We start from the raw sequence: 27,228 nt of genomic DNA, 5'->3' as shown, positions 1-27,228 counted from the left end.
AGTCATACTAAGAAGAAAACAAAGGTTTTATCAGCAGCATGTCGTGAGTCGAAACAAAATTACGACCAAAGCCGGGCTGGCACCCGAATAAACAACTTCAACTTGAATTGGGACTGAAAACAGATGCTGACATGGCTCATTTCCTAGTAAACAGGTAAGAAAACATTACAGGTCATGTTTAGAGCTTGATTTGAAAATCATATGAGATCACAGAGGACTCGGAGTGACCTAATGTGCAAAGTAGCTAGTAGTTAGCTGCAAACATGTAACTTAGTCCACCGCTGTGTAACACTGAATAGTTACAGACTGCGCATTTTCCACGGTCCTTTAGTCTGAAACCGAATAGTTAGAAATATGTCCCTTTATATGGGACTGAAAGCCCAACCTGTTATCAAGGAGGTGACGTTAGCAGCTGGCTGTAGCCACAGGCTAACGGTTTGTTTGTGTCTGTGTAGTAACATTAGCCGCTTACACACAGCAATCTGTATCAGAGACAGCCGATATTTCTGTCCCCCAATAAGCCGTCTTTGCTTTCACCTGTGCCTTTCAGACTGTAACGGTAAATCGCTGTGCTTGTGTGTCGCTACACACAGCGAGCCGGCTTCCAGGCTGCTTCGTGTGTGTAGGGGATAAGGCATCAGCTGCACTGCTGTGAAGAGTTCATGCGCGCTCCCTCGCCAGCTTGGCTGATGGCTGCAGTTACCCTAACGGCTGCAAAGGCCGTCGTGTCACTATTGAGTCTTATTTCTTGATCCTGCCCCAAGTCCCTTTAAACATTACATATAATAAATAACACTGTCAGAATAAATCCATCCTGCATTTATTTATTAGCACCACCTTCAGAGAACAAATACAGCAGCAGGTCACAGATCGAACACAATGTCCTGCTCTTAAAATGTGATGAATGTCGTAAAACGTTGTTGAATTTGTCACTTATTGTCACTGTGTTTCATTCCATCAAGGAAACTTAAAACTTAAGCACTGGACTCAACAAAAAGGTGTCTTACAAGCTACAAGCTAAGAATGTCCATCAAATAGCATAGTCCATTCTGTGTACCTGTGTTTAGTGACTTTGTCAACAGTCAGTTACTTGTGTCCACAGTTGTCCTCATACAGCTGAAGCCTGCTCCCCATTAGTCATTCCTGTGTCCTTTCTCCTTTTGCTGGAGTCTCCATAGACACTGATGGAGGGAAACCCAACCCTCTGCTCGACCCATTGGGCAACACTAAGCAGCTTCTTGTCTTGGAGGGCGGGGCCGATAAGCTGCAAACCAATGGGAAGGCCCCGTTTTGATAAAGCGGTTGGCACAGAAACAGAGGGGAGACCTTGGGGGAAGAAAAAGAGAGGTGAAGAAAAGCTCAGGTAAGGCAATGATTAGATCTCTAGGTTAGTTACTGTTTAGTTTGGAGAGGGATACAAGCCGGTAGAAAGTTGAACTGAATCTAAACACTCAGACGGTGAGATACATTGAGCTGAAATCGTGACGTATTTCTTGCAATCAGAGCTTACCAAAGTAAAGTGAGGGAACTGCTTTCGCTTATTTCCTCTTTCAATTTTACTTTGACATTTATTCTCAACTGTGCTTTGCTTATAGGATGGCAAATGAGCAGAAGCATAAACTAAAGTAGTTTTGGATGAACGGTTCTTTGTTCCGGTTGTGTGGGTGTATTATAGTGTGTGTGTATCCATGTATGCAGAATAAAGAAGTTCCTGATTCCTCCCACACTTCCTATCCATGTGTGAACAGTTCTGTTTTTCTCTCTGTACCTGCCATGTTGACAGGCTGGGTGAAGACGTCTTCCTGTGCGCTGCGAGTTCGGTTGTCTTCCTGTGTGAAGTCGGAGTAACAGGCTGCGTCAGTCAGAGTGGTGGGCGTCAGCAGCAAGTCCACACCTGTGCTGAACACGTGCTTGAAATCGTTTGCGATCAGCCGGCGGACTTTCTGAGCTTTCACAAAGTAGTGCTGGTAGTTCCTGGCAAAATAAGGATATCTACAGTTAATTCTTGCTACTTTGGAAATATTACAGCTCCACCAGACAATTTTATTCTCTCTTATATTTCATGAAAGATAACTTGGCTAGTAACCAAATGTGCTCAGAACTGTCGGGTCAAATAACAGTAAAGATCGGAGAGCAGAGAAAAGGTCAAAGCAATAAAGTGTCAACTATGCAATGGTTTGAAGGTAAGGAACTGAAACATAAGTGTGCAAGAATCAATCTGTTGTCTTACTTTTTGAGCAGGAAGTAGTTCCCAGACAGTATCCTCCCTCTCACTACATCATTGAAGCCCTCATGTCGGGTTGAGGCATACATGGCCTCCGTTGAGCTGTTCACTGGACTACGATGGCCTGATAGAAGAGGGAGGGAAATCAATAGTATTACCCTTCATGATTTTGCACTGTAAAAAAATCCATAATCTCAAGTGTGATGTCAATTAGTGTAAAGCATTGTAGTTTATACCGTATTCTAGGCCGTCAAAACGGGCCATGTTAGACGCCACCTCAGCATGGCACAGGACGTGGTAGCACACAATGGAGTACTGGGTGTGGGGGAGGGATACTTGCACCACCCGCGCCCCTGCTCTCTCAAACATGTCAGCAACACGACTCCACTGCACTAGAGTCTCCTCAGACAGCCCTGGGGCGTGGTACTCCTAACATATATTAAGAGACAGGAAAGACATGAAGCTTTAGGAAATCAATGTAGTTGAAAAATATTATTTTAAGGCCATTTTGCAATGATGAAGCATTGAAAATATAAAATGTATATGTACTGTATATATACTGTATATATATATATATATATACATATATATATAAATATACACGTATGTATGTATGTATGTATGTATATATATATATATATATATATATATATATATATATATATATATATATATATATATATATATATATATACATACATATATACACACACACATACATACATACACAAGTCTGATCTGCTTTGTAAGTCCTTAACTACCCTTTACCTCTGCTAGCTTGAGGATTGAGGAACAACTTAAAATTTAAAATTTAAAATTCTGTAGGCTGGCAACTACCACTGAAATGCTTAAGTCTTTGACAATTCCAGTAATTTTTAGTAATGCTGAGACAATACAAGAAAAGACTTCAACTCACCTTGGGGATGCCTACACAGATGTTCTTGGCAGCAAAGTCCTCAGGTAGCTCAGTCAGTGATGAGGGTGCAGGAACTGTTGTTGAATCTCTAATATCAAAGCCTTGAAGGATATCTGTGCAAGATATCAGCAAAATCCAGGTTAGGTCCATAATTTGAGGGGACTATGAAAAAGGCACAACAATTTAGAACTACACTTCTGATTCATTTACTATGTCACATATTCTTGCCATCACATGGATAAATTTAAAGGTACCCTGTGGAGTTTTCTTGGAAACAAACTTATCGGTTAAGTTATGTTTGCTTTAAGTGTTTCTCACCAAGACCAACCACCAAAAAAGCCAATGTTTTAGAAATAATTTAAAATATATCAAATTGTGTATTGTTCACATTCATGTTTGCTTGCCTGCTTTTGTTGGTGCATTGCTACATTTGTTGGTGTGTTCTCACCACCAACTCTGGTGTGAAATCAATGGGTGGCTCTGTCCACTATTTTTACAGTCAATAATAGCAACGCTTGTGGTCAAAATGCCACAGCCTACCTTTATTATCAGTATTCTTTGTAGTATCTGGGTAAGCATACATGTATTCATTTAAACTACACTATTATATTTTAAACATGTTGTTCAGTTTCTTAGTTTATTGACACTGAACACAGACAGGAAACACTGCAACAAAGAAAAGTGGTTTACATGCCAACCTCTCCCATATCAGAGAGGGAGCTGGAGTGGTTTACTCTAATGTTATGGCTGCTGGGTATGAAACTATTTTTTTTCATTTGTCCCATCACACTTCCTGAAGAGCCAACAGTTAACTTCTGATATATCTGACTAAAAATAAACCGTAATATTTACCGTGCATTAAATGGTACCTGCTCATAGACTGGCAAGCATACTGTACTAAATGATTTCCAGGAGGAAAACAAACATCTCCTCTGCTCCACAACTACGGTCTGGAAACTGAGCAGAAAAATAGATTTCTTGTAATGCACTTATATAAATGTAATTTATGGTGCTGTTAGATTACTGCTAGACCACCCCGTTTAATGGGCTAGAGGTGCCTGTGTCTGTGTCTGTGTCTGCGTCTGCGTGCGGCAAGAGGGAGAGCAAACAGTTTTTTGACCTCTATGAAAATGTTGTTTTTGAAAGGTTAAATGCATATAAATATGAATTGAATCAGAATATTTCAGTAGATAAAATTATGTTGTGAATTTTGGAAATTATCACAGTTAATACATTTTTACTTTTAGATGTTACAATGCTCTAGAGTTACTGCTAATTTTTTACACGGGTTGGAAACAATCCTACATAGCGACCACTAGAAACTATTGGGTGTAGACATAGCTCTGTGCTCCATTTAATCCAACAAATCATTAATTGTTTTTTAAGGGTTATGACATCCTATGATATATTAAAATAAAATTCATAGTCAAAATATTCAAAGCTTCAACCGAATACCTCAACAGAAATTTCAAATGTAAAAAAAGACATAGGGCCGGATCTACTAAAGGTTTGCGTGTATTAAAACGTGTGCAAACTCCTTGCACACGCAAAAAATTGTACAAACTGATTTACTAACAGTGCGCAAAAAGGGCAAAAAGGTGCAAAATAGCGCGTCTGCATCCAGTTAGTACGTTTGCAGCAATGAATATGCAATATGGGGCATTTACACGCAATTGTGCATGTTCTGGGTGGAGAAAATGTAAATATATTAATTTAGCACACGCAAAGTGATTTATCAAACCTGAAAGCAATTTTGCTCATAGAAACTGCTTCTATATTTAACACGTCTCAAAGGGAGGTGCAAACGGTTTGTATGCGTAATTGCGCACACATGGCTGCGGTTATTGTTGCAAGAAGGAGACGCCGAAACAATGGAAGGATACTCCGAGAACGCATTTTTCAACCTCATGTGAACATTTTTGGGATGAATGGGGAAAGTATCATTAGAATATATCGCCTATCCAGCCTTGCCATTTTGGAGTTGTTGGAGGAACTCAGAGCGGATTGCACCTGCTCCTCAACGCTGGTCAGAGGCATCTCATCCACGGTGCCCCCGCCTGTTTTATTTGCAGACCTTTTATTATACGCCAATTTTTCTTTTGTTCTTCTTCTGATGTCTTGGTATCTCCTTTTCCCTTCATCCACTGTTCGCCTGTTTTTTCCAACAGCATTCACTTTTTCACCGATTTTCTCCCACACGGCGTTCCTTTGCGCGACCGTCAGATTCCTTTGCTGCAGCTCATTGAAATGTTTATTCGCTGCCTCTACCAACACTTCTAATCCCAAAGGGTCGAATTTCACTTTGCGCGTTCGCGCTCTCAAACTCGCCATGCTGAAAACCATGAAACACGCTAAACCCTCGTTTAAATAGACGTGTCTTCAACACGTTTGCACCTGTTGTCATTTACGCAATCACTCTTAGTAAATCGCCCGCAAACCGCGGTTCAACCCCACACGCAAATTTCTAGATTGCGCACGCAGATTAGTACAAGCAATTTGGGATCTTAGAAGATCCGGCCCATAGTGTACTAATGGATCATCAACAGTTTCCTACCTAAGACGATGGCTGCATCATTGACACTGCGGGTCATAATGCCAGGGACATCCATGGAGTTGACCAATGGGATGAGACCATGTCTGGACAGCAGACCATACGTGGGCTTCAAGGCCACAACACCACACAGTGCTCCAGGGTTACGAGTAGAACCGCCTGTGTCTGAGCCCAGAGCCCTGCCAAATATTACCAAAACAGTACACTTTGATTTTATTCAAATCTTTCTTTTCTTTTTAACAGTGTTCTTTAGCCAGTGAATGTGTTCACTCACAGGTAGCTGGTGAATGAGGCCACAGCTGCAGCACTTCCTCCTGAACTTCCTCCAGTGACCACCCAGTCAGAGTCTGCCACTGCTCCTGTCTGCTCTCTGTAGGGAGCCGCATAACTCCAGGGGTTTCTCACTGGGCCAAAAGCCCCATCAGTACTGCCCGCACTGTGAGACAAATACATAAATCAGACCAGTAACCTGAAAAATGCACTCTGTGTCTTTTTCCAGCCCTATCAATCAATTAATAAAACAGTACAATTTGTAACTAGCTGTTACTAAAAGCTGGCTGTGAGTAGAAAAGCTATTCATTCTGACACTATAATGGCCCTACCCCATAGCAAACTCATCCATGTTGGTCTTCCCCATGAGAACAGCTCCTTGGTCCAAGAGCTTCTGGACCACTGTAGCATTGTAGGGTGGGGTGTAGTCTGAAGAAAAAGTAATGGTAGCTTATTATTACTGGACTGACACAGAGTGACAAAAGATCAGTTGTACTTTGGCTGAGGTTTATACATACCTTTCAGCATCCTGGAAGCACATGTGGTCTTGACATTCTCTGTGCAGAAGTTGTCCTTGACTGCAAAGGGGATTCCATCCAGAGGACCTTTGGGGGCACCTGAGGGAAGACAAGAACAGTTACAGTAACAAATATGACTCTACACAGCATATATAGAAACACTCACATGTCCATACCTTGCAACAGTCTGGTTTCTGCCTCTTGAGCCTGCTTCAGCGCCGACTGCTCTGTCACGGTGATGTATGCATTAAGATGTTGTGTTTTCTTGATGCGGTTCAGACACTTCCTACAAAGCTCTGTTGGGGAGATTTTTCCCTCTCTGAGCGCTAAAGATACCTGGAAAACAATAATAAAGCAGTAATGTAACTCAGTTCTTTTACTATTAGGCCTTTTTTCACAGCAGACAAGTTGATTAGTCATTGCAGGAAAAGTGGAAATTCACATAATTAACTTTATTATTTACAGCTGTGCTCTTCTTCCTTCTTATTGTGAAATGCCTTCCATGAAAAAGGCATAGTATAGTGAAATTTCTGGGTACTTTAGCGGAGTATTTGAATGTTATGCTACTACTGTTGTATATTTCTACTCCAATAAATTTCAGTGGTTAATGTTTTTGTTTTACTCCACTACATTAATTTGATAGTTTAATACATATTACTTTGCAAATAAAGACTTTACAAAGATAAACTCCTAAAATAGGATGTTGCTACAGATTAAACTACTCAGCAGTGTATCGAGTATATTAGCCGATATCATGCCATCATATCATCGTGCGTGACTGCATTAACATGCTTCTTACCTGTTAACTCATCAGTCATACTGTAGTTTAATGTTAATTATTAATATAAAACCAAAAAACACTGTTTTAGGTTACTTTGCATAATGAGTACATACCTTTTTAAATATCTAACTTACTACTTACTTTAACTTAAATAAACATATTGCTTATTTTACTTTGGTAAAACATCCTTTTTTAATTCTTCCACAACCACAAAACACATTTAAGTTGTGTAATTGTTTTGTTTGTGAATTTCTAATTGTTGACAGGACAGCTAACTGTATGAGATTATATGTCTTTCGGTTTATGCAAGAGAGGTAAGCAGGTTAGTAGCATTTTTTGTTAACTTAAATCTTCTACGATAACGTATTCATAAAACTACGTAATACAACTGCTTCAACAACTTCAACAACCAGATAGAAACTTTTTTAAACACCTGCCTGACAATATGTTTTAGCTATTGCCAGTCAGGGAGCAAAAGTATCAGAAATTCTATATTTTTTCACTTTGGCTTACATGAATTGACAGCAAACAGCGTCTACTATGCAGCTAAATGGAGCAGACAAACACGGAGAACTGAGCTCAAAGAGCAAGTGAACAGACGTACTAACCTCTCTTATTGTCAAGCCGAGCATATTTACAGCATTTTTGTTACAACCTTTCAAATTAACAGCAACCTTCACACAGTGTGCATCACTAGCAGGCCGCCATGTTTGTTTCGATATTAGATGTCTAACAGCGCTCTATGTGATTGGACCGCTGTTGAGGAAACCTCGCTCTGATTGGTGTAATGGCTGAGCGCTGTCAAAGACACCGGTCGAGGAAGTGGCATGTTTCAGAGGAGGACGTTGAGTCGAAATGAGCATACATTTAGGAAATACTGCATTTTATCGAATCGAGTAGTTCGACATGTTTATATAAAAATAAAATGTTTATAGTCAGGAGGTAGTCGTGAGTTATAAAGACGTTTAATAAGGGATTTACAGGCTGTACGCTTGAAGTATTCCTGCAGGTAACAAGGACTGAAAGCACTGCTAATTTACAGTTGCGCAGTTGCTTTGTATTTGACAATATTTAAGCTGTTAGGATTGTAAAGATGTGTTCTGTAAGACACTTAGTGCACAGCAGGTGGTTAATTCAACTTAATAAATCACGAAGGGTAAACACATCACTTTCCTGGCATGGCATCCAGTCAAGACTGTTCAGTACTACTAAAACCTGCATGACTATTATGCCTGCCTGGGTTATTGATAAATATGGCAGCAATGATGTGTTACGGTTCACTAAAAATGCCAGTTTCCCCGTCATCAACTACCCAAATGAGGTTATTGTCAAAGTGTATGCAGCAGGACTAAACCCACTTGATGTCAGCATGAGAGGTGAGTGACAAGCCTATTTGCATGTACAGTATAGAAGTGGCATCAGATTTGAACCTGCAGGACTGGAAATTAATCCAACAAATAATTTCGACACATGCACTGCATATCCAAGCTTAAAATCAAGTATAGTTTGATTGGAGTTTTTTTTTTTTTTTTCTGTTGTGGGCAAATAGATACTTAACAGTGAGGATATTGTGTCTCAGACTGATGTTTCCTGTGGTAAGATGTTTCTTACAATGAATCATGCAGCCCATCCTTCTCCCACACAGCCAGTTATACCACACTTTGATCTAGAAGGAGGTAGGTTAGTGTGGGGGTGAACAGAAAGGGGGCAAAAGCCATGATAGTTTCTAAGGGCGCTCAGTGAAAATTTAAGTTTCATTAGCTGAAATGTTCTTTGATAATTGCATGTTGGAAGGTGTTATGTTGTCCCTGCCTTACGTGTTTGTTGTATGGATGACTAAGACATAGGAAAACATGAAACGTATCTTTTGTGATACTCAGACCTGGGACAGTCCAAAAAGTTTGGTGGAGGTTGGTGAGTTCCTGGCTTCATTCACTTCAAGAGGAGCTCTGGTAAAACATGTTTATCACATGTAAGAATACTTAAAGGGACAGTTCACCCCAAAATCAAAAATGAATATTTTTCCTCTTACCTGTAATGCTATTTATCCATCTAGATTGTTTCGGTGTAAGTTGCAGAGTTTTAGAGTTATTGGTTGTAGAGCTTTCTTTTCAATATAGTGGAACTAGATGGCACTCTGCTTGAGGTGTCCAAAATAAAACATTTTAAAAACTCAACAGCAATTTTCAGCTTTCCAGAAGTCATGACCCATGGAAGTCATGGCACAAGAGGAAAAGTCAGGGGATCACCAAAGTTATTATACCGATTCTGATACCATGGGATGCCACCAGTAAGTAGCAGGGTTATGTTTCTGATAAATAAATTATGTAGTACTGGATCTATGTGTGGTTTTATGCACTCGCTGATACCAATTCCAGCATTTTAGGCAGTATTAGAGGAAATTTTAAATACTGGTATCAGTATCAGAACAACCCTATGGACCACTGTATACACCACCAAAAAGAGAACTATTTGGTGTCTCTGATCTTGTCCTTTTTTTTTTTTTTGCCTTGGTTGGTATATTAGGCAGTCCCCAAAAGTAAAACATTTAATTATATTATTCTGTTGTTACATGAAATAATCTTCTGTAACATTTGATCATTCTCTCATATTTGACTGTACTGAAGCTGTAAGCTTGAGTACAGGCTGTAATCGGACACTCTTTCCCTATCAGGAGGCTATGGTGCTGCAACGATGTCTATGAAGAGAGACCCTCTGAATATCAAGCAGTCAGGCAGTGAGTTCCCTCTCATCCTGGGTAGGGACGTGTCTGGGGTCATCATGGAGTGTGGCCTTGACGTGAAGTACTTCAGAGAAAGGGATGAGGTAAATCAAATGGCAGATGACGGAGATGTGTGCATTCACACCCAGTAACCACTTCATTATTCATATACCTATTTATGGTAACAACTTGTTCATGCACACAGTAAGTCATGTATGAATAAAGTATGAGTGTAAAGTAAGCAGTGAGGGTGCTATAAACAAAAGCATCTAGCCGTGCATGAAAACACCTTGCTGAAAGACAGATTAGACAAGATGAGAATGATTAAGAATAATTCAGTCACATCTTTAAACAGTGCAAATAGATAACCTGTCCTGATGAATCCTCATTTATGATGACAGCGCTAAGACAGTGTTTAGCAGGAAGAGTGTCAGCATGTCAATGGTGCGAGCATCTGGTGGTGTAACAGTGTGGGAGTGTTTTCTTGGCGGACATCAGGCTCTGTAATGCCAACTGATCATCATCACCACACTGTGTCTGAGCATTGTGGATGACCGAGTTCATCCGTTCCTGGCCACAGTGTACGCTTTGTCATAGTGATCCTTCTACCAGGATTATGCACTGTCATCTCAACCTGGCTTAGAAACGTGACATGACTCGAAGCTTTTCCACCTCTCAGCCCAAAAAAACATTTCAGGTAGAACCTTTGCACAAAGCTGTGAGATGCTGTCGAGTCTTATTAAGCCAGTGTGGTAAACTTAATCAACAGTCGCTTTTGTTATTAGCTACCTTGGAGTATTTTTAATTGATAATATTGTATATTAAATGTACTACCAGGAGGTTTTAACTGGTTGTGAAAAAGTCTGTTTAATGCTGATGTCTCTATATGACCTACATACACAAACAAGACCATCACCAAGTGGAATTTCTATACCATTGTTACAGTTATTCTTAATGCCTGTAACCAGGTCAGATTCTGACTTAATTGGGTAAGAAAAGGGATGAAGTTAAAAGTATTTTTTGATGGTAGAGTGCTGAGGATGAATTGAGCAGTCTCATAGCCTGAGGAAAGAAGCTGCTCTGTAGTCTGGTGGTACAACACTAAATCTTCATATTACAGTTATTAATCCCATATAGCCACAAACAGATACGTTACCTCATCATCATTTATCCTTCAAACAGCTGTGTTTAAAAAAAGTCCACAGGGACCGCTAGAATCAACAAAAAATGAAAGTTCCTGCTAGCTGCTTTAAAAAACTGAATCATTGTTCCATTACTGTATGTTCCAGCTTTTTTAAAATCTTATGTTGGTGTGGAAACATATGGAGTTATTTTTGTGTCTTTATTATGCAATCAAACAAAATAGATCTGAGAGAAAAACTTTCCACACATCAATTAAAAAAAATGTATTATTGCAAGTAACATAAATTTGTTTTCAGATCAGATGTCATCAGATCCACATAGATCTCATGTTTTTGTCTGCCACTATAATTAAAATTGAAAACAGGTGGATGGGAATCCAGACAGCTCATCTAGCGTGACACCTGTTGTTAAAACGAGAAAGTGACTAAAGTTAACTAGCTCGCTACAGGCTGATAAAATATTACAGCAACCAACATTAGATCGTTGAACACAAGTCCTGTAAACAGTGGCTAACGTAACATGCACATGCAGGCTAATAGGCAGCCTGGGCACATAACGTTAATGTACCTATGAGGAGCGAGTGACTAGCTAATTAAGCTAACGTTAACCTAGCAGCTACGGGCTGACAAATAATCTGTTTTTTTTTAAGCCATTACAATATCACAGATTGTTATACAAAAGCACAGTACAAATACATGCACCAGTTCAAAAATAACATTCTTGCTATTACTAACACGGAAGTTATGTGTAAACACATCTGCGCATTGATTATTTGTCTATACATCCATGCTCTGCTCCTGCTGTCTTCTCCATAGACTTCAAAAGTGGGTGCTGCCAAGCTGTCACTCTGATTGGCACTGGCCAGTAGAGACGTGTCTTACATCTTTCAGTGTAGGTGAAGCTCAACAGCGAGCAAAACTTTTGGATTTGCATTAATACATTTTTAATCACAAATTTATTTTACTTGCAATAATACATTTTTTAATTGCAGTGTTGATAGTTTTGCTCTCAAATCTATTCTGTTTGATTGCATAACAAAGACACAAAATAACTCCATAGAAACACAACAGGTGTGACCAGTGGTTCTCAAATGGGGGGGGGTTATCGTGGGAAAACTATGGAGTTAAACGAAGTTGAATAAAAATAATTTATGAAATACACAAACAAGGGTTTGATGCTATAATACTGATCTTTATTTCACTAAAATTTAACTTGGATCCTTTGTTATAAATTGCTCGCTGTAGAGATACATTACCATACAACCTCATCATCCTAAACAATTGTGAACTGACTGTAAAGAAATGTCGACACAATTGTTTATGTCTTTGGTTAATGGATGTGGTGTTACTGTGTGTCTCCCTCAGGTGTGGGCAGCTATCCCACCATGGAAGCAGGGCAGCTTGGCTGAGTTTGTGGTACTAAGTGCCAATGAGGTACTTTTCATCTCATGGATACATTGTTGTTTTGAGCTAACGTTGTTAGTGCTGCAGCAAATTTCTCACTTTAGTGTTGAGGTTGACTTCTATGTGTGTGGAGTAATTTAGCCAGTATCAGTTCTGTGTAATACGTTTCCTTTTTGTTGATTGTGGTTTTTGTCAGTGACACACTTGACCAGTTTCATCATCAGCATATGAAACGTGTGTTTTTCTACTTCCAAATTTAAAAGGCAGGTCCACCACTTGCTGCGTATTACTACTGCATGTAAATGGGGTCAGGATTAGATCGGCTAACTCTGGCACAGTAGTGCATTCTCATAATGACTTAGCAGGTGTACTGCAGCAAAGTGTTGAGGCAGTGCTATTTGTATAATTGCTGTTATTATGAATGTGTGTTGTGCTTAGGTGTCCCACAAACCTAAGTCACTGAGCCACACAGAGGCAGCAGCCATTCCCTATGTGGCTACCACTGCCTGGTCGGCACTGGTCAACACCGGGGGGCTCAGTAAGGACAACTGTGCTAAGAAGCGGTGAGGGAAGACACACACACACACACACACACACACACACACTTGTTTTTATCACTTTTAGGGAGATTTCATTGATTTACATTAATTTCCTGGAGCCTAACCCTAACCTCTACTTGCCTAAATCCTAACCTGACCTACGTCTTCACCCTAAAATGACATAATGTACATTATGGAGTCCATCATTTAGGTCCCCGCAAAGCTGTCAGACCCCATACCATGAGTGGCCTCCTGGGTTTAGGACCCCACAAATGTGGAAAAACATGACTGCACACACACACACACACACACACACACACACACACACACACACACACACACACACACACACACACTTTCCACTTGTTGTTAATCTCTGTCCGCCCTAAAAAAGCTCCCTGTCTTTGATCTAGACAATTATTCCACTCGGTGGTCCTTCTAAGCTCGGCCCCTGTTAGCCCTCACTGTAATGAGCCTCTGGGTGATGTGCTCTGGTTCTCTGGCAACGGCTCAGACACTCTCTCACACCACAGTGATCTTGACACGATAAAGCCTAGAGTGCATTTGACGTTAATCCTAATAAGGGAGAGTCTGTGCAACAGTAGTGTAGAGAAAACTGTTGACACATTCATGGTACATTTCATTCATGGTCATTTGTATCAGATATTCTGTCAATGCAGTTTGTAAACTGTGATTTTGTATTTCTGTTCTGTACATGCCACATCTATTGCATGTCTGTCTGTCCTGGGAGAGGGAACCCTCCTCTGTGGCTCTTCCTGAGGTTTCTTCCATCTTTTTTTCCCCGTTAAAAGGTTTTTTTCCCAATATGGCAAGTTTTTCCTCACTCGGATCGAGGGTCTAAGGACAGAGGATGTTGTTCACTGTACAGTTTGTAAAGCCCACTGAGGCAATGTGATTGTGATTTTGGGCTATATAAATTTAAATTGATTTGATTTGATTTGGTAAATATGTGCATCTCCTTGTCCCCACAGGATTCTAATTCTCGGAGGATCTGGGGGAGTGGGAACATTTGCCATACAGGTATGGACAAAGAGGAGCTGCATGTTTTACACATTATGTAATTTTGTACCACAACAGCCTGCTTTAAATTCTAAAGTGAATATGTTCACCCTTACTCTATCACAGCAGTGCAGAAATAAACAAGAATACTGATGTTGTGGTGTCCATGTTATAAAAAGTCTGTCAGGTTTCAGAATTTGCTGCACACCTCGCTTGGTGACCTCAGTAATGTAGCTCACATTCCACAGATGTCACACTTGATCTCATTAATTATACATTCTCTGTGCTTCTCAAACATTGGGTAACTCAAACATAGACTTGTTATGACATAAATTCTACATATTACCATAAGAATCAACAATTTTAACACACTTTTTCCATGTGGTCATAATGAAAAATGGAACTGATACTATTGCTTGTATCCAGATGCTGAAGGCTTGGGGAGCCCATGTGACTGTTACCTGCTCCCAGAATGCTGAGCAGTTTGTAAAGGAACTGGGCGCAGACCATGTGGTGGACTACACTGCTGGACCTGTTGAGGAGCCGCTCAGTGCACTGGAGAAGTGAGAGAATCACACACACACACACACACACACACACACACACACACACACACACACACACACACAGACACACACACACAGAAATCTACAGTAATTTTTAATCCGTGGTGGTATTTAATTGGAGTTGCTGTGTGCGTGTGTGTGTGTGTGTGTGTGTGTGTGTGTGTGTATCAATGACTTGCCCACTTATTATGAAGGCAACCCCATCCCTTTATATTTATTATATTTATATCAGCTCATTAGTGTTACAGAACTTAATCACGCTCACTCTTAATCTCTTTCTCCATTTCTGTCATCTGCCCAGCCATCCTTTTCTTTTTACACTTACAAATTCTCCCTATATGTATATATATATTTGCTTGTGTCACTTCTTTTCACCAACTCTACCCCTCTTCACCTCAAGATTTGACTTGATCCTGGATAACATTGGGGGGGACACAGAGCGTTGGGCCCTGAGTCTGCTTAAGCCTTGGAGCGGCGCCAAGTATGTCACCCTTATAACATCGTTCCTCCAGAACACTGACACGCTGGGCATTGCTGATGGGATGATGCAGACTGCTGCAACCATGGCCACCAAAGCCCTCAAGGTAATCATGTTAGAATAACATGAAAAACCGTTTGTTTAATGACATATTTATTGAAGGATGCATCAATGACATCAGTTGCTGCTAGTAGTGCAAGTATTTGATTCTAGGCATGGTTTATTTTACCATGCCAAGAATAAAATAGTTGGACAAACTTTAAAAATGGGAATTTTGGGTAAACATTTTGCACACTACCCACTACCTACCTTAAAGTTCTCTCAAACAGCCCAAAAACTTCTCTGAAAAAACAAACATAAAATCATCAAATGATTCAGTTCAGTTGGCTGCATTCAACATCACAAAAAAACACAGCTTCCTCATTCATTTGAAATGGAACAATGCGTTGACGCAACAAAAAAAACAACTTTTTTTCACAACACAATGTAATGTCATCCTGCACATACTGTATAGTGTATGTGCAGGTGCATATTCCTGGCTGATGACTTTGTGATATGAAAACTTTATATGGACTTTGTGATGGTTGATAAAATGATTGCTGCCAATTTTGATTAGAACATGTCAAAACTATTAGTATTAATCTGCTGCTATAATGCTCTCCATTATTCTAGGAGGGCTTTCCACAGAATCCTGAAATATGAATTTGGATGGATGTTGGCACTAGGAATGTGTATGATGAGCCGAATAGAATGTTGCTACCCTCGCTGGTCGGTCCCATATTATATGTTATTATTATTATTATTATTATTATTATTAGTAGTAGTAGTAGTAGTAGTAGTAGTAGTATTTAATTAATGTACGCATTTCAAAAACACATTGACATAATTTGCACTGAACTGTTGTGTCTTCCTATACAAATGTTGTTTTATAAAAAATGAGCATCTATTACGAAACGTTAGATAGATATTATGTTATATAAGATATTATGCAATATTTTTTTGGATAATGTTTAAAGGTGCAATATGCAAGAATTGGCCACCTTTTCAATTTACTTATTAAAAACAAACAGGGGTCAGCATTTCACCAGAGTAACAGCTAACTGTGGCTGCCATTAGCTATTTAGCTTGTTTAGCCATGCATGTGGTGGTCCAGACTGAGAGCTTAAAGCACCAGAGGAGTGTTGGTGTTGTCACCGCTTGCATAGGAGCTTTGAACCGGGACAGGACAGGGCTAACTGGCTAACTGCTTTGTGTTCCTTATTTGAGGATTTGAGGATAGCTGGAGAGTTGACAGGAAAGGGAGGAAAGAGAGAGGAGGGATGATGCTCTACCATCTGAGCTACTGGGACGCCCCGTTTGATGTTATTTTATGTTTGGCATGTCTTGAGCAATTAAATTTGTATAATTGATTTTTAGTTGCAAAATGCTTTGAAATTACTATGTAAGGCTGCTTGAACACCCACAGCATATATCTTCCAGTCCCCAGGCAGAGAGCAATCAGATATTTATAATAAAATTAAAAAGGCATTAGCTGGAAATATACATACAGGCAGACAAACATCTAACACAGACACTGTGAGATCTCAGTCTTGATTAGCTTGTCACATAGTCCAGTAATCTGATCCAAACTCCAGTTGACCTGTACTGAGACAAACTGAGTGAAAATGCCTGTCATTTCCCTTCAGATAACAGAGGAAACTGCTCATTGCCAATACCACAGATGTCATGTTATATGTTTTTCCAGTTGCTATAGCTACAGTGTTTCTCAGTCAGTCTCAGTTTTCAGTGTAACAGAGATTAAAACATTCTTCCTGAACTTCATTAATGCTTGTTCAGTACATATGTGGTGTCATACTCAGGACAAATTTAGAATGTAGCACCACAGACACGCTCCTGGAGCTGAGTACATTCAGTGTAAGTGGTATCCTGTCAGTGTACCTGCTATGATGAACATTGTGCAGAGCAAAGCTTGCATGCAGTGCATGTGTGGCTTGTGCACTACCTCTTTCCACTTGAGTCTTAACCACACAGTCCACAGTGTGTACTGACTTTTGATGGAACAAATAGATTGAAATAGATGTTTCAATGTCGGTGTGGCAACAGCACTATTTCCTTGGTTCAGTCATTGGTTACAGCTAAAGCTAAATTTGTTGTTCTTTTTTATTAGTTGGGGTAATCTAGGATTGTTTTTAACATGAATTATCTCGAAAGGAAGTATACTTGTGTGTATATATACAGCAGCAAAGTTAAGAAAGTTCTGTCTAGTTACACACTTTTATTGTTTGGACATTACAAGTGCATGAGTATTATCTGGTCCAAGCGATTAGAGCATAATACAAATTATTTCCATTACATTACATTACTCAGTAAAAAGGAAACTGTGTGTTGACACATTTCTACCTAAAACAGGATGTGATGTTGAGGTGATGTGGGAAACTTTAGAAAGTTGTTCCAATTTGTTTATTTGTTTAAGTTTATTTGCTCATGATCTTTAGCTGGCTTTTATTCTGTAGTTGTAAGCATGAAAGAATTTTTAGCCAGAGGTATTGTAAACACAAAACAGGATTCTCTTTTTACTACTGCTGCAACTAATGATTATTTTTATTGTGGATTAATCGTTTGATTGTTTTCTCAGTTAAACAATTAGACTTTTGTTCTATAAAATGTCAGAAAATGGTTGATTGATGTTTTTCAAAGCCCAAGATGATGACCCTCTAATGTCTTGTTTCATCCACAACCCAAACATAAGAGAGTAGAACTAACATAAAACATTCACATTTAAGAAGCTATATTCAAAGATTTTTTTTTTTCTGAAAAAATTACTCAAACTGATTATCATATCATCAAATAACCAAATAGTTGGCGATTAATTCAATAGTTGACAACCAATCAATTAAACAATTAATCATTGAAGTTCTATTTTTTTTATCACTGTTAAATGTTTTTCAAGAGCCAAAATCAGTGATTTTTAAAGCTGCTCTAATCAAGATTTCAAATTCACCCAAAAATGAAATTCAGTCATTATCTACTCACCCCATGGTGATGGAAAGTCAGGTCAATTATGCTGGACGAGCTGTATGGAGCCATTTTGTGTGTGTGTTTTTTTTTATTTTCTTTATTTTACCTTTTAAAACAAGTCTCCATCTACTTTGGTTGTTTTGGAGAATGCTGCTGTCTGTTTTGCTGTGAAGCCCCATAATTTTTTTGTGGACTACAAAACTTCACCTAACTCTCCATCGACATAGGGGTGACTAGATATTGACTACAGTTTCATTTTGGGTGAACTTTTCCATAACAGCCTGCACACAGTGCTGTTACAGAAATAGTCACTGAACACATACCAACACATTAATAACATTAATATACAACTGATCAGCCGCAACATTAAAACCCACTGACAGTTCAAGTGAAAAAAAACATTGAACATCTTGTTGCAATGTAATGTTCTGCTGGGGACCTTTGGTCCTGACATTCATATGACAAATGTGATTGTAGATATTTTTTTTTTACTTAGCTTTGGAACAATACATTTGATACTATCAAATGTGGATATTGTGATTGTTTTAAACCCATGTTATCAGCAACCGTACTTAGCAATTAAATATATAGAGTATTTGGCAACTAAAGAGCCAGATATTTTTTCTCAGGAGTTGATTGAGACCAAAATAGAGCTAAAAGTTGACTTAATTGCTAACTTGGCCTCACTGCTTTCAAGTGAAGCTAGACTTCTCATGAAGTTCAAACTTAAGAAAAGGAGTGTGTAAGGAGGATTAGAACAGGTTGGGACAGCCTCAGAGAAACTTGCCTGTTTCTTTTTTTTTTTTTTCATGCTAAATGTGACAGAGTTACACCACTGGGTTTGCCCCAGGGGTTGCCACAAAGAGGTATGACATCAAACAGGCTAAACATGCAGACCTTGGAGAGAGTTTGGTGTTTATTGCTTTCCTTGTGACAAAATACCATTTAGATATAAAATATTTTGTTCAGTACTATACTCCTTAACTTGTCACTGAATTTCTACACTTCCTTTCCAGCATTAAAGACAGTGTCCAGTTTCTTCTCCCTTTACAGTACCACTGATCCTTAACCCTTTCGCCTTCTTCTTGCTGACTGTAATCAGATAGTATAGTATGTCATGTAATGTGACGCCTTAATGGCGCCTTAGAAATGTTCTTTCTTTTGCTATTTCCATAGAAATGCCATGACCAGCCGTGTTGCCCACATACCCACCATCTCAAATTCACTTGAAGTCCCTGAACAGAATATTGAAGGGCTCAGCTGATTTTTTTTTTCATGGTAACACCTTGTGCTTCAGACAGTGTAATATAAGTAAGACTAGGAGAGGTGAGGACTTAATTTACAACAACCTTGTCTCTCATTGGCGCCCACAGTCTCACTCCAAACAAAACTTTAATTTGAGACAGATTATTCAGACTAACACAGCAAAGGTGTCCTTTTCCAGTGGCTGATGCGTATCCGTGTTCATGACTGATGTTCTCTCATAGAGCTTGAATGAAAAGACACATTTACATCAGAATGATGATACCTCCAACTAAAAGAACAGGAAGGGGGGTGTACCTCGTGGGTTTATAGACAGGAAGGAAAAAATACTCTACTGTATATCTCCGCGTTCACTCACACACTGTGTACATTGTTAATAAAAGGGAAACTAGAGCGGCAACAGCTGGACTTGTTGTCACAGTGTCCTCATTTCTTAAGAGGCCTGAAGGAAACATGTTAAGTAACTCCTTTTATATCCAAATCTCTACAGCGGACACACACGCACACACTGGGTCAAACATAACAAGTCAACTCATTTCTTCTTTTGTCATGAGTTGCAGGGAAACCTACTCAGCTGTGAAGGCTCAAGGGAAAATAAGCTGCGTCTCCACCCTGTTGCCTGACACTCTTTGGATATTGACCCACACTAAGTAATGTAATATTATACACTGCTGAAAAAATTAAGGGAACACTTCAATCACACATCAGATCTTGATGAATGAATTATATCCTTTTACGGCCCTGTCCAGCGCTCCTTGTCTAATGGCCAGCCTCCTGGTGTCTCCTCCATGCTCTTGAGACAGTGCTGGGAGACACAGCAAACCTTCTTGCGACCGCATGTATGGATGTGCCATCCTAGAGGAGATGGAGTACCTGTGCAACCTAATTGGACTACCGGTACCACCATATGCTACCAGAAGTGACTAGGACATGAGCAGAACATGAAACTAGAGAAGAATCAGTCAGGAAGGATAAGGAGAGAGCAACTGTCCGTGGTCACCACATGCAAAACCATTCCCTTTTTGGAGGTTGTCTTGCTTTCACCTCTCCATTGCACCTGTTGTCACTTTCATTTGCACCAAAGCAGGTGAAATTGATTCACAATCACTTGTGCTTCCTAAATGGACAGATTTACATCCCTGAAGTTTAACAAACTTAGTGTTATACTGTGACGATTAAGTGCTCCCTTAATTTTATATATACAGTGGGGTCCAAAAGTCTGAGGCCACATTGAAAATCTCAAATATTGTCACAGAAACCTGCAAATATTCAGAAAGTTTGAGGATTCAGATAGTAAATGAAAGTGTCAAGTCAAGTTGCTATTCAAAGCAAAGAGGGGCTTTCCCAGCTGGATAATGAGCCCAAACACCTCAAAGACCAAAGAAGACCAAGGAGTCCTGACTGTCATGGACTCTACAGTCACCTGACCTTAACCCCTACTGAACATTTATGGGGGCACTTGTAGACCGAGAAAGCCAAGTATAAGAAGCTTCGTGGAACACTGTCAAATCATGCTGTGATAACATGAGTCAGCAGGTTTTGTGGTTTGTAATTATTCTGACATTCATGGACATTTTTGAAAGATTTAATTTTCACTCAAATTTTAAGCTTATATTCCTATTTGTAATGAAAAGAATAGTATTACATTCAAAACAAATGCAAATTAGAAGCATTTTGACAAGTTGTCTCAGACCTTTGGACCCCACTGTACACTGGTGTATATACAGTATATAGATGTATAGAGGATATAAATTAATATTTCTGTCTATCCTTGGACACATGTAGGCCATGGCTTGCATACACACTACCATTGTTTCTTTAGTGTTGCAAAGACATACTGATTCAACACTAGTGAATCCTTGGCCTCGAGCAAACACTACTGTCACACATGAAATGTAACGAACACTGCTATTTGAATCAGGCTACACTTCCTTTTTTCAGTGTTAAATCTGACATCAGTCAGGTCCATATTTGGAGCATATTCTGTGGAGGTTTGTGCTACATGGAGAAAATACTGTCTAAGCCTAAAACAAAAACCATTTTACAAGCATTCAACTGAGAATAGCAGTTCATACTCAAGTCAAGAAAGAATGTAGAAAAACCCTGTCTCTGACAAAGTCAGTTACAGCTGCACCCCCATCACTGTCAGGCCTACACAGGGGCGGTCCTGGCTAGATTTACGCCCTGGACGAACCATCCCTTGACACACACACACACACACACACACACACACCCCAAAAAAATAAATATTTGTATTATTTTATTATATATAATCTTAAATAGAAAAAGGTAACAGGAACAGAGAAAAAAACAAGATAAATAAATGAAATACACTTTATAAACACCAATGCAAATTGCACAAATCCTTCATCACAGGATCTAATAACCATGCTTGAAAAATCCCTGAAGAAAGCTAAAAAAAATATTGTATTGTCATTAGTATACATGTTATTCACAGCATTTATAGTGTTTACAAAAGTAAAAAAATATGCAAAAATGCACACATACACCCCCACACACACTCATGCACAGACACACACACACACACACACACACACACACACACACACACACACACACACACACACACACACACACATCTGAGGAGTCCTGCAAGGAACATGTGGCTGAGGAGGTAGATGGCTCCAGGACCATCCCTGAAGAGGCCTGTGTGGCTGCAGAGGTAGATGGCTCCTCATCAGACTCCAGGACCATGTCTGTGGCTGCTGTGGAAGTATCTGACTCCTCATTTTGGCCAGTGGGTGCTCCAGCTCCAAAATATATCAGAAGTGCCCCTGAATTTAGAATTAAGATACAATATGTAAGTTAGATCACACTTACATCACACATGCATCAGTTACCCAATTAAAATGACCATAATGCACATTTTATTAACATTTGTTAACATCCTATTAACTAAGCATAACACACTACAAATTATTCAAAAAGCTATATCACATGTAGCTTACAAAATGCCATGTCAATGTATATTAGAAGTTATTTAAGTTAGCATACAGCGTATAGCATTAAACATTCCACAGTCAGGACGTCTGTGTGAATTTGCACTTGTGTTGCAAACACAAACTAGCCTAGGTTGCCTATGGGTGAAATTAGTTGCATGACATGATGCCTCAATTCTAATAGTTGCTAGTTCAGCAAAACTAAAAAACCAAATACAGTCGTCTTCTGTGGCTAAGTAGCAACATATTAGCAAGAGGCTAATAAATAGCCTATAGGCTACTGTCACCCACGTCACTCATAGAAATCTGCATACCTTTATCTTTTGCCCGTTTCTCCTCTTCTTCTTTTCTTCTTTTTCTGAACTGGGCACCTGATGGCTTCTTTGCTCTTTTACTTTGATCCATGATGAAGATGAAGACTCGACATCATTACCTTTTGCATTACCTTTTGCCAACACCGTCCGTTCGCCCGTCAAACAACCAGAGTCACGTGATGTAAACAAATTCACGTAGATGCATGCACAGATTTTTTTACATTTTTTTTTTTTTTTTACATTTTTCACATAACCCAGTTAACTACATGTAGGTATATGGGTCTATATTAATTTTAGAAATGAAATACAATTTATTTGGAAGCAGTTTGTGTTGTGTGGCCTGGGATCATCAGTCTATCCCTCTCCCCCTCCCCCTTGCTTTGATCCAACCTCTGCAGTCGCAAGTTGATCCCCCGCCCCCTTACCTCTTCTGACACACACAACCTGTGTGACTCTCAGCAGCAAGTTGACGTGACAATGAGGGCGCCCCAGCGCCCACTCCACTAACTTGACATGGAAATGAGCGGTAGTCTAGAAAACTGGCGAGTTTTGTTTAGAATTTTTTTTTGTTTTGTTTTTTGAGGGCGCACATAGATTGCGCCCTGGGCGGTCGCCCACATTGCCCATAGCAAAAACCGGCCCTGGGCCTACAAATACACAAGAATTCTTAGCGGATATGTAGGCAATCCTCTCACACTTGTTTTATGGAAGTTTTAAAGGAAGTAAATGCATCTAACAAAAACAAGAATAGTGGAATTTCAAATGTGATCAAGATTTTTTTAGGGCAATTTGGCTTTTAAAGCTTATGACAGTTTTGCTTATGTTGCTGTGGCCACAAGGCAACTACTGTATGGGATCATGCTAAATGCTAACACTTAGTGTAACAGCAGCACACGTCCCTAAGTCAGCAAACTTGCTCAGTGAATTGACTTACAGAACACATTGTAACTAGAGTTGGATTAGATAGCTTATTTAGGCTAATGTTAACATTAGCTATCATACGCTACTGGTCATACGTGATCAAGTTAGGCTGCAGTGAAAAAAAACCCAGATTGTGTTAAACGAAAATTCAATGTCTTCCATTGCATTCTCGTCACAATACTGCTGTTGTTCAAATCATCTGCCCCCTCAAGTGGTTGCCAGTTTGTGCACTAGCTAATGTTGCTAAAGCTAGCTAGCAAATAGCAATGTAGCTCATGCTAGCTAGCTAAAGTTAACATTGATAACGCTACCTAACGTTAGGGTAGTACAGTATGCTGTGTGAATACTTTAGAACTCAGCCATTTTTACGTTTTTGTTTGTTTGTTTGTTTTTCACAATCTGGCAACTACCAAGATGATGAAACACAGATACCACATGATACCAACGCATTATACTATTGGCTCACAAACCTAGCTAGAAACAGAAACAACTTTTCTACAAGCTCTGTAGATGTATTTTTCATTTTAATGATTTTTCTACATAAAGATGTTGTTAATAAGACCTTCAACTTATTAATTTCTTTTACCATTTTGTCTTTTAAAAGCAAAGATTATCAACATTTATAAAGACAAACAATTCTAACCAATCTGTCAGAATTTTCTCTCACACATTGCTGTACTATATATAGTGCACCAGTACTATAGTTATTACAACGAAAAATGTATCCTTTATGAGAGGAACTAACAGCACTGAAATGATAAAGTCAGATAGGATTCTGTGAAGTGGGAAGCTAGTAAAATCAGTGATGAGAAGAGGAAGTATTTGATGAGTATATTGTTAATCATAGTAAGGTCACAGCACCTGTCACAGGAATGTGACCTTACTATGTTACACTGTCAAGCTAACATTATCAGCAGCACAATTTTGTTAATGCACATAATTATACATGCTGTAATTATTCTGTTCTTCATGCTGTTTCTCTCATTTTGTTGTCTTGTAGCACCTTGTCAAAGGAGTTCACTACCGCTGGGGATTCTTTGCACCTAGTGGTCCTGCTTTGGATGAAGTAAGGGAGATGGTGGATGCAGGACAGGTACAGGACCAGATTCATCTTTAATTAACTGTTCAGACAATTAACTGACTTCTGTTTCTACGTTGTTTTTTTTTTTCTTTTAATCGTTGTGTACTTCCCATAACCTCACTGGACAAACCCCCCCTTCTCACAAATTCTAATTGAACCCCTGGTTCACATTACACTTTCATAAAAAATACATGCAGTAAAAATGTAGGCCAGGGAATGTTGATTATTAGACATTAATGACTCTCCATCAATCAATCAATCTTTATTTGTATAGCGCCAATTCACAACAAAAGTCATCTCATGACACTTTCCAAATTGAGCAGGTCTAAACCATACTTCTTGATTAATTATTTACCGAGACCCAACATTTCACCCATGATCAAGCACTTGGCAACGGTGGTGAGAAAAAATTGCCTTGTTTTTTTTTTAGAAATGAATGGGTCAGAATAGTATGAGGCATATTAGTAATACAGTATATTAGATTTCATGAATGCATTTGACATCTCACCAAATTAAAATTTGGTGATCCTGTAGAAATAGATTACATTTTGATATATCATGCAGTTCAGCGAAGGGTTATTCCACTCTCTATGCAGATAACAACCCTTTATCTATCTTATCTCACTTGCGCATGTTCCTGCACAAGCATGGTTTGAAACAAAGAACATGCAGCAGCATTTAGAAAACAGCTGTTTTCTAAATGCATTTAGAAAACAGCTGTTTTCTAAATGCTACATAAAGGCTACATTTGAAATCTGATTTTTGTCCTATTCTTTTCTTATTTTGGAGCATTTGCACGATGGAGACTTATGTTCAAACTAGAAAAGCCTTAAGATCCCACCCACCCACCCCTTACCGATCTTGTAATTCATAATATTTGAGAAACAAGGCTTGTATGACTTCCTCTATCTGCTCTCTATCAGATCCGGGCCGTGGTGGAGGAGACCTTCAGCTTCTCCGAGGTTCCCCAGGCTCTGAAGAAAGTGGAGAAGGGTCACGCTCGAGGAAAGACTGTGGTCCAGATCAGCAGAGGGGGACATGACTAAAAGCACTGACTCTAGAAAACATTTTTCTGCACAATCATTAAGCAAACTGAATGACAATAATTTGAATCCAGGGGGTTAGCTTCGTATATCCACAACTGCAAACAAGGTACAACAAGGTTAATACTGTACTGGTATCTTTTCTCATGTGTGTGAGTTTTGTAGCTTTACTGTGTGTTGGGTTGCTGAAAATGTGTATGTGAAAACTACAGATGCTGTTGTATGATTTAAAATGTTTGGCATTTTTAAATTGTCTTGAATAAAAAAAGATAAGCTGATTAAAGTAAATAGAACATGTAAGCACTGTCAATTTATTTAAAGAGTAATGTATTTATACAGCTCATCATGGCCTTTTTAACGTGCGGTGAATGTGACTGCTGCTCCTGATTGATGTCATGTTTCTGACATTTTCAAACAAGCTTGACTGGTTGCAGTTTGTCCTCAATAGTGTAAATAGTTGTATAGATTTTGTCAGTTATCTTAATAAAATAACGCTCAATATAGCGAGTGAACACTATCTTTGAAGTTTAATGATGTTCAAGTGTGCTTGAGAGATGTTACCAAAACTCTATGGTCATTTCTCAGGCAGTTCATATTATTTTATCCCTCGTGTTTTGTAGATGTTAGAGACTATAAATGCTACACTACTATGTAACTTGACCAAACTTTGCAGAAAAACATACAAATGCACACCATTTTGCCAAGTTCCATTTCATAACCCATTAACCGGCAGTGTTGTAGAAAGTACCTAAAAGTCATACTTGAGTAAAAGTAAAGATATCGTGTCAGGTGAAAGTCACCCATATGAATAATACTTGAGTAAAGTACCTGATATATGTATTTAAGTATTAGTCATTTTCTGGAAATAAATGTACTTAAGTATCAAAAGTACATATAAAAGTAAATTACTGTAAGCATACATTTACATGTATGTAAGTGTTGACTAGGCGTTATCGGCGTTATCTGCATTATTGACGTTATTGACCTTGCCAATTATTGGATCTAATATTCAGCATTTCTCTAATTATCAGAATCAGTGTTTTTTAATCCGATTGCGCAGAAAATAAATACATTTAAAAATGTGCTGCTTTGGCGCTGAGGCAGCCTGCAATCTGCAAAGTAACTGGTAACTAAAGTTATCAAATCAATGTAGCAGAGTAAAAATTACAGCATTTGCCTCCGAATGTAGTGGAGTGGAAGTATAAAGTAGCATAAAATTTAAATACTCAAGTACAGTACCTCAAAGTTGTACTTAGGTAGAGTGCTTGAGTAAATGTACTTAGTTACATACCATCCCTGTTAACTGGTGGTCGTAGACAGAATAAATAAAGAATATAAAACATCTGGAAGTAAATAATAACAACTAATGCATAAAAGTAGTCTTACATTTTTAACTGTATCAGTTCATTGGTCCACAGATCCGTGTCCACGCTTAAACAACTGCAACTTTCTAGGCTGACATTTGCCATGGAGGTCAAGTGTGTGTGCACATGAAAG

At 39.0% G+C, this 27,228-nt stretch overlaps 2 protein-coding genes across 2 annotated transcripts; one reads left to right on the top strand and one right to left on the bottom strand.

The window, feature by feature from the left end:
* Positions 1-808: 808 nt before the first annotated feature.
* qrsl1 (glutaminyl-tRNA amidotransferase subunit QRSL1) lies at positions 809-7,948 on the bottom strand. The gene is made up of 11 exons (XM_073467193.1): positions 7,869-7,948; positions 6,656-6,815; positions 6,480-6,578; positions 6,294-6,390; positions 5,966-6,127; positions 5,695-5,870; positions 3,141-3,253; positions 2,461-2,653; positions 2,231-2,348; positions 1,769-1,974; positions 809-1,326 (listed from the first exon to the last, which is right to left on the bottom strand). Exons 1-11 carry the CDS (start codon positions 7,890-7,892, stop codon positions 1,109-1,111), a joined length of 1,566 nt encoding a protein of 521 aa, XP_073323294.1. The 5' UTR covers positions 7,893-7,948; the 3' UTR covers positions 809-1,108.
* Positions 7,949-8,095: 147 nt separating this feature from the next.
* Positions 8,096-26,024, top strand: rtn4ip1 (reticulon 4 interacting protein 1). The gene is made up of 9 exons (XM_073467194.1): positions 8,096-8,636; positions 9,935-10,086; positions 12,490-12,558; positions 12,967-13,091; positions 14,060-14,108; positions 14,514-14,650; positions 15,054-15,237; positions 24,608-24,700; positions 25,612-26,024. Exons 1-9 carry the CDS (start codon positions 8,354-8,356, stop codon positions 25,732-25,734), a joined length of 1,215 nt encoding a protein of 404 aa, XP_073323295.1. The 5' UTR covers positions 8,096-8,353; the 3' UTR covers positions 25,735-26,024.
* Positions 26,025-27,228: the final 1,204 nt, after the last annotated feature.

The sequence above is a fragment of the Pagrus major genome, chromosome 5 (genome assembly GCF_040436345.1).
Source record: "Pagrus major chromosome 5, Pma_NU_1.0".
NCBI lineage: Eukaryota > Metazoa > Chordata > Actinopteri > Spariformes > Sparidae > Pagrus > Pagrus major.
This window is presented reverse-complemented; position numbering and strand designations above follow the sequence as displayed.

What these genes read in the sequence shown, in the direction of transcription:
- qrsl1 (XM_073467193.1), bottom strand. Translation starts at nt 7,892, where the DNA reads ATGCTCGGCTTGACAATAAGAGAG. An exon ending in TCGGCTTGACAATAAGAGAG is followed by an intron (nt 6,816 to 7,868) that starts GTTAGTACGTCT and finishes ATTGTTTTCCAG; the next exon opens with GTATCTTTAGCGCTCAGAGA. An exon ending in AACTACTTCCTGCTCAAAAA is followed by an intron (nt 1,975 to 2,230) that starts GTAAGACAACAG and finishes TTATTTTGCCAG; the next exon opens with GAACTACCAGCACTACTTTG.
- rtn4ip1 (XM_073467194.1), top strand. Translation starts at nt 8,354, where the DNA reads ATGTGTTCTGTAAGACACTTAGTGCACAGCAGGTGGTTAATTCAACTT. An exon ending in ACTTGATGTCAGCATGAGAG is followed by an intron (nt 8,637 to 9,934) that starts GTGAGTGACAAG and finishes TTTCCCTATCAG; the next exon opens with GAGGCTATGGTGCTGCAACG. An exon ending in GACAACTGTGCTAAGAAGCG is followed by an intron (nt 13,092 to 14,059) that starts GTGAGGGAAGAC and finishes TTGTCCCCACAG; the next exon opens with GATTCTAATTCTCGGAGGAT.